The 7,735-nt window shown below is 45.0% G+C and overlaps 1 protein-coding gene across 1 annotated transcript in view; it reads left to right on the top strand.

The window, feature by feature from the left end:
* LOC101849117 (RING finger protein 207) overlaps window positions 1–7,487 on the top strand; it is a 19,621-nt gene extending 12,134 nt beyond the window's left edge. The window contains exons 9-16 of the mRNA XM_005094190.3: window positions 208–308; window positions 958–1,026; window positions 1,435–1,603; window positions 2,574–2,759; window positions 3,253–3,304; window positions 4,185–4,302; window positions 4,629–4,721; window positions 5,829–7,487. Coding sequence (XP_005094247.1) covers window positions 208–308; window positions 958–1,026; window positions 1,435–1,603; window positions 2,574–2,759; window positions 3,253–3,304; window positions 4,185–4,302; window positions 4,629–4,721; window positions 5,829–6,651 — 1,611 coding nt within the window. The 3' untranslated portion in view covers window positions 6,652–7,487. The remainder of the gene's footprint in view (window positions 1–207; window positions 309–957; window positions 1,027–1,434; window positions 1,604–2,573; window positions 2,760–3,252; window positions 3,305–4,184; window positions 4,303–4,628; window positions 4,722–5,828) is intronic.
* Window positions 7,488–7,735: the final 248 nt, after the last annotated feature.

The raw sequence follows: 7,735 nt of genomic DNA, 5'->3' as shown, positions 1-7,735 counted from the left end.
TGACTGACCCGGTGGCCATGTATGTTGTGTTCCAAAACATCTGTGACTGACCCGGTGGCCATGTGTGTTGTGTTCCAAAACATCTGTGACTGACCAGCAACGTGTGTGTTGTGTTCTAATACATCTGTGACTGACCCGGTGGCCATGTGTATATTGTGTTCCAAAACATCTGTGACTGACCAGCGACGTGTCTGTGTTGCATTCCAGGTGCTGATGGACAGGCTCAAGTCGATCGTGCAGAAGCAGCACCCGCTGCACCCCACCCAGAGCGGCCAGATCGACACCTCACACAAGACAGAGTTCTTCAAGTAAGTCCACATTTGTGAGTGTTTTGTAGCACGCAGTTCACAGCTTTCACTGCGCACTTCCTGGAAAGCAGAGAATGTTGCTGGGATATGATCTAGGGTGATCAAGAGTTGTAAAACTTTTAAAAACTCATTGAGTAAGCCGTAGAGCATGGATTTTTACTAAAAGTTAAGACTTAAACATCCCAAATGTCGATCGTCATTTTCAGTTTTAATATTTTAGCATTTTAATAGAGGTGCACTGTTGCGAATAGAACCAACCTTTTACCGCGCGCTCATATGACCTAATGCAGTTGCGAGCGCCGTAAAACTCTTACTAAAACGAAGAAACAATTTTCAGTTGGAAATTACCTCAGTGCACAAGTCTGAGGTTGTACTCATATGACCTAATGTTCTTGCAAGTGCCATGAAACTCTTACTAAAACTAAGCTTAATTTCTGCTATATAAAAGTTGTAGGGTGCGTTGCGGGCCTGACAGGGGGAACCTTTCACACTCTGAGGGATCTTTATTATGCACAGCTTGGTGTTAAGTGGTGAAAGAACATCTTTTATTTTTTTAACGTTAAACTGACATTAAAATTAAAAATCATCTTGTCTTATCTTACAGTTTTTAAAGGACTTAAGTTTTGGTTTCTTTTCTTCTTCATTCCAGGAGTTTGGAGCCTCTTTTGTATGTTCCTTTGCAGCGGAATGTCCTTGCACCTTCAGTACAAACCAACAGGTAAAGTATTTGTTATTGTCGTTACCGGCGTATATGGTGTAGCAGTGAGACGTTTTGTTGTAGCACGCAAGAGATACCAGTTTGATTCCAGAGTTGGGAGACAGTTTATCAAGTGTCCCGGTCTTTACCGCTGGGATGTTGTATCCCTCTTTACCCTGGGATGTTGTATCCCTCTTTTCCCTGGATGTTGTATCCCTCTTTACCATGGGATGTTGTATCCCTCTTTACCATGGGATGTTGTATCCCTCTTTACCCTGATTGGCGCTGACAAAATGTGTTGATGAGTGTGTTAAAAACCCCTCCATTTTTAAATGTTGAAAAATCAGTACATGCATTTTCTGAATCTGGTGCTCCAAGTATATCCCTTTGATTGGTGTAACAATTCTCTCCACTTGTGTCTGTCGCCAGCGTGACTGCGGTAACCACGGCGACCAGCTGCCCCGGCAGTCCCCTCGCTCACCGGGTCACGCCCAACCACACACGCCGAGCCAACGGCCTCAACGGGGCAAAGGTCAAGTTCATCGACGCCAAAGGCTCCTTCGCCGAACACTGCCGCGAGTTTGAGAATGCGCACAGGGTGAGTGGGTGGGTGGTGGGTGCTGCTTGTTTAGGGGGGTGGTTGGTGGGTGCGTGCTTGGGGGGGAGGGGGGGGTGTTGCTAATGTGCTGTACTGTTTGTATAATGGATTGTTTGTCTAGTTGGGGGTGGTTGGTGGGTGTTCTAATGTGTTGAATACTGTTTATGCATGGGTGGGATAGCAGGTGATCTGGGGTGGTTTGCTCTTTCGTTTCTATCGAACATTTATATTCCTTATCCCTTCTCCTTTTTCTTTGTATGTTCCTCTCAAGTAGCACCTGTTAAACCCTTCGTGATGTATGGTTTTTCCAACTTTTACTGCACCCAATTTTTCCGGTAAAATTCTGTTCAAAGATATTGTGGTACAGTTATAAAATCCTGTGCGGTGTACGAAGTAAGGTCCACGCGATTGCCGTAACCAGCTGATTATAGGACGTGCCTTGTGCAGGAAGATGGCATCTTGGCACACATTGTTGGACGTACGGTGTATGGGAGCTGGCACGAGGGGGTTAATTGACAATATTTCTTTAATTTATCTTTCCACGAAGGGGTTAATTGACAATATTTCTTTAATTTATCTTTCCACGAAGGGGTTAATTGACAATATTTCTTTAATTTATCTTTCCACGAAGGGGTTAATTGACAATATTTCTTTAATTTATCATTCCACGAAGGGGCTAATTGACAATATTTCTTTAATTTATCATTCCACGAAGGGGTTAATTGACAATACTTCTTTAATGTATCATTCCTCTCATTGACACATGTTGTGCAATGCAACACCAATAAAGAATTAAGGTCACTTGGCTAAATATTATATGTATCTGAATTCTGTTGCATTTTGTGCTTCTCTGGAGAGTTCCTGTATTGATGTATCTAATGCACACTATTTGTAGTATTTTCACATGGAATACCTATACCTTGTCTTTGAACCCGTGGTTAGTCTGCCTGTTTTTTTCTGGTTTCCGCAGGACCTGATGCAGCGCTTCGAGCAGATGAAGGTCCAGTGCCAGGAATTGCAGCGAGACCTGACGATGCGGCGGTGCCTGGCCAACAAGGAGGAGGTGATGGGGCTCAGCAACAACATAGAGCTTGTTCAAGGTCAGCTGGACACGCACTACAGCACCCTGGAGGGGAAGCTGCCCATGCTGGAGAAGGTAAATGTGTGCGGGTGTCTGAGTGTGTGGGTGTGTAAGTGTGTGTGTATGTGTGCCTGAGTGTGTGGGTGTCTGTGTGTGTGTGTGTGTCTGGGTGTGCGTGTGTCTGAGTGTGTGGGTGTCTGTGTGTGTCTGGGTGTGCGTGTGTCTTAGTGTGTGGGTGTACAAAGTAACACTCGGAAGAAATTCTCTAGTCCACTAATGTAATACTTGAGACCTTTCTTTCTTTCTTGGCGTTGTTTTGTCCTCTACAGGATGTAGCCCTCCAACAACAGCCTCCACTCTGTTTTATCTGCTGTTTTCCCATGTCCAGGTTGCACCCATACTCTCTTTGGTGTCTTCTTGTCATCTCCTTCTTGGTCTCTACCTCTACATCTTTTTCCCTTTCTTACTCTAAAGAATTGTATCAATCCTCAACTGTGACAAAGACTCCTCATGACTTCGGCAAACATAAAAGTTTTGATGTTGTTTTGTTTTGTCTGTCTTATTCCAGCATTGGGAGGAAAGTCTGGAGAGAATCAACAATGAGCAGGATCTGTTCCATGGTAAGTACCTCAGTCTTGTAACACTGTGAAAACTTCTTTTCTTTGTACCACACTCTTTGGTAATTCCTCAAATCTTCAGCACTCATGTAACTCATTTTTGTTGCAAGTATATTATCGTAAAACTCTTATCAGCCACGTTTTTTGTGCAGTATTTAGAAGCTTTGCTGTCACACACAGGAGACCCGAGTTCAATTCTTATTGAGTATGTTGGGCTTTCTGCTAGGCTCTCAGCTCAGGTTGTCCGTAGCAGGCCAGATCGGAAACACGCCTCAAAATTGATTTCAGTTGTGTCGATGGGGGTGGAAAAACATGTATGTTTAGAAAAGAAAAATTACCCCCCGCGGCAGTGCCACTGACTGTAGAGTCTTTAGGCCATTCCCAAAGGGGGGACATTTCTCGTTCAAGGATAGTAGAATTGTAAATGGGCTGATTCATGTCACACTCATAACTGTGCCTGATCTACAACAGGGAACTGCTGCTTTTCTTTCCTGATCCTTACTATTGTCATTTTCCTCTACTTCTTTTGTATGTTTGTCACTCTCTTGTTACCCGCTATTTCCGGGGTTCCTCGAAAGTCGAAGCAGACTTTGTGCTGTTGAAGCTGGAGAGGTGAGCAGTCTAAGTCTGATTCCCTGTAAAGACTTTTCTGTTAACACCCACCCCTTGGCGCTCATGTGACCTTATGCAGTTGCGAGCGCCGTAAAACCTCTACTACAGGGGTATTTTTTAAAAAAAGAAAGAAAGGAAAAAAAACTCACTAAAGTTATGCAGTTGCGAGCACCGTAAAACCTCTACTATAAAAAAAAAACAATTTTAAAGAAAGAAAAAAAAAAGACTGTCACTAAATCTTAAACTAACCGGTGAGAATGTTGCTCCACAGCCCAGCTGCAGGACGTGATGCGTCTGAAGCATGAGAGCCAACACCTGCGGGTCATCGCCTCCCAGCTCACCTCCTTCGTCTCCTCCATCGCAGCTGTCACGGAGAGGCTGGCTCCCAAGTAAGTCACTGGAAGTGTACACACTGTGCACGTTACAAGCACACACACACGCACATGTGTTATATCACAGGCACATGTGGGCATATATTGTACGTACACCGAATAATGTAAAACACACTGGGGGGGGGGGGGGGGGGGGGGGGGGGGGGGTAGATTTCTTTCTTATTTCTCAAAATTTGGTGTAGAGAGGGGTTTATTTTATTGTGATCTTTAGTCTTTGTTGGCACTTATATGACCTAATTGTGTTGTAAGTACCATAAAATGCCTACTTAAATAATCTCTTTCCTGGAGAAACAAAGTGACAGGAAGTTATCTTGTCCCCCCAGGTTGGGTCAGACGTCCCAGAGCTCGGAGCAGGACATGCAGATGGCGTCACTGCTGGAGGAGATCAACGCTGTCCAGCCAGACAGTCAGCAGAGGTACGTGGGTGTGTTTGTGTGTATGTGCGTACCTGTTAGTGTGTATGTGTATGCGTGTTAGTGTGTGGGTGTGGGAGATCAATGCCGTCCAGCCAGACTGTCAGCAGAGGTACGTGGGTGTGTTGGTTCGTGCGCATGTATGTGTGTACCTGTTTGTGGGTGTGTGTGTACTAGAGACGGGCGGGAAGCACTTTTTTCTACCCGAGCGAGAAGCCTGAGAAGCTGACCTATTTCTCGCCGGGACCCCATGAAGAGCTTCTCGTCTCATGACCTATTTCTCTTCTTGAGCTGTTTGACGAGCTGGGATTTCTCTTCTCTCGCCTTTGGACGAGCAGCTCGCTTAGCGAGAAGACCGGCCGTAGCCGGGATCTAAACTAGGCTTGCCCTGTTGCGCAGGCACAAGCGGTGAAGGAAGGTAGGAAGACCTAGGCCCAGGCCACTGAGGTTATAGAGTAAGGTCCTTGGTCTGAGCCCTGAGCCTCACTCGACTCGCCACCCTCTCCTCTCCCTTTCAGTTTCAGGCACAGGACGGCACGGTGGTGGGTAACGCTGTCTGCGTGTCATTTCTCACTGGCTGTGCTGTGCCACTCTTTACGTCGACACCTCTCACTCTCTCACTCTCGTTTGCCAACGAGCGGTATCACTTCTCGGTACCGGCCAGTAGTTTAGTGGCCGGGCAGGGATGGGAAGGGCATTTCTCGCGAGAAACGAATACTCAGCTCTTCTCATGCCCGCTCCTTGTATGTACATATATGTGGGTGTGTGTGTGTGTACCTACATGTGTTTGTGGATGTGTGTATGTGCTTGTACGTGTGTATGTGTAAGTGTGTGGTGCAGACCTTCCAAGTATTTCAATAGCATTGGAACTAATTTTTTTTTGCCAAACAAAGAACCCGGATCAGATTTGCATAAAATCTGATTTCTCACATTTCAAATATTCGGCACTTATATGACATTTGTGCTGCAAGCGCTGCTAAACTTTAACAAAAACTAGGGTTGCTTTTGTCCTGATTTGTGTGTCTGGAAATGAAGCCATTTGTCATGCTAACTTTCCTGTAAGCACAATTCAGTAGCAGCATCTTTGTCTGCGTGTCTCTTTTTTTCCAGAGTTGATGCGATTCGTGGTGCAGAGGAAGAAAGACAGACGATTTTAGCCAGCCGCACGAATCCTCTAGACGATGAGTTGATTAAGACCAAAGGCCTCTTGCGGGCTCCCTCCCTTCGCGACAAGAAAGGAGAGAGGAGGAGGAGAGAGAAGGAGCCTGCGGAAAAGGCGGAGGTGTCGATGGACAGAGAGCGAGACGGGGAGAATGGAAGCCCAAAGACGTCTTCTCCTCCCTCAACGTGCGAGTCTTGTGCCGCAACTGAGGTGGAGGTCAAGGCCTCGGGGGGTCAACAGGGGGAAGTTACTCTGGAAACCGCCAGTGTTGAGATGCCGGACATATGCACGGAATCGCCTCCCTCGAAGCAATGCGAAAACGGGGAGGTGGATGCGTACGTGGTCTTAACGCTAGAGAAAGATTCCGGTGTGCAGTCAAAAACAAATGACTCTGTCACAGAAGACAAAGCGAGGATTAGTGTGGTGGAAGATGTAGAGATTCCAACTGTACGAGAAGAGAAAAGGAATAGAGGAACGGACAAAGACGCAGAGATTCCAACGCTGAGAGAAGAGAAAAGAGAGAAAAGGAACAGAGGAACGGACAAAGACGCAGAGATTCCGACGCTGAGGGAAGAGAAAAGAGAGAAAAGGAACAGAGGAACGGACAAAACCCAAGGAGGCGGGGGAGGTTGTGGGGATGCGTCTTTGAGAACTTCGACGGACGTGGATAGTGAGGTCATTCGCAACCTTCTCAAGGACATTGAGAATGTGAGAAAACGAGATTCGTTGTCCTCCCCGAAGCGACTAGCACAAGGCGGAGATTGTTGTTAAAGGCTGGGCCCTCCACATGTTTGAGTTGTTGCACTTTTCTCATATGTTTCTTCAAAACGGGTACTAAAATGTTTTTTAAAATGCAGGTCAAATTAATGCAAATCTACTTTCCAAAGCCAGTGTCTTATGTCAAAAACACAGATCACGGCGTTGTGATATGATCTTCTCGAATATTTCTACTAGGGTAATTCGCAATAAGTCTCTGATTTATGTTAATCTGTTTGTAAGTTTATATTTTTTATAAATGGCCATTTTCTGGGTTCTTCAGGCTGCTGATAAAGTAGGTAGTTGTATTTGAGGGGGGGAAATCTGTCTTTACTGTTTGACATTATGAACTGTTGAATGAACTGTTGTTTTATCTGCTGCGCTGATAATGTATTCCTGTTTTAGTCAGACGGCCATCAGTGCAGATTTTTGGCATCTGTGATGTAGCGGTTAGGCGCAAGCATCGTGGAAGAATCTGTTTTTTGGCCTCTGTTGTATTCCCGATTTATTTGAGAATTCAAAGTCTCCGTAGTGAGACTAGTAGTTGTTTTCTGTAAGTATGGATGGTGCAGGGTTGTGGGTTACAGTGAGCCATGTTAGCACAGGTTATCTAGTCAAAGCACAACTATATCATGGGGCGACGTGGCGGAGGGGTGTACAGTAGCTCTGTAGTGTGTGTTTTCTGCAGCTCCACAGTGTCAAATGTGAGGGGAGCTGGAAAAAAATGAGTTACTCTTTTTGGCGCTGGCAAAATGGCATAACTCAAGAGCTGTGCCAGACTGCTATTATTAGCCTTTTATTTTATTTTGGTGGTACTGTATATCAATCTTTTGGGAAAACCTAAACAAAAATGTACCTACAGTCACAAAAGAAACGTGCATGGCAAGTTTTACCGTTATCAGATGGTGCATAGTCTAGTTAAAATAGTTTTTTTCCATTTATCTAAAAAGTAGCGAAAATGAGATGTGCAAATTTGCTATGGCAGTAACGATTTGTAGATTTTCAACTGGTACCATTTCTTCAAGATTGATATATCTTATCACTTCTTTATCTATTCTTTTTAATTAATTGTTCAAACACAACGTGTAAATTTGATGTA

This window comes from Aplysia californica, unplaced genomic scaffold, assembly GCF_000002075.1.
Source record: "Aplysia californica isolate F4 #8 unplaced genomic scaffold, AplCal3.0 scaffold00077, whole genome shotgun sequence".
Classification (NCBI taxonomy): domain Eukaryota; kingdom Metazoa; phylum Mollusca; class Gastropoda; order Aplysiida; family Aplysiidae; genus Aplysia; species Aplysia californica.
The sequence above is the reverse complement of the archived record's forward strand: the minus strand, read 5'-3'. Positions and strand labels throughout refer to the sequence as shown.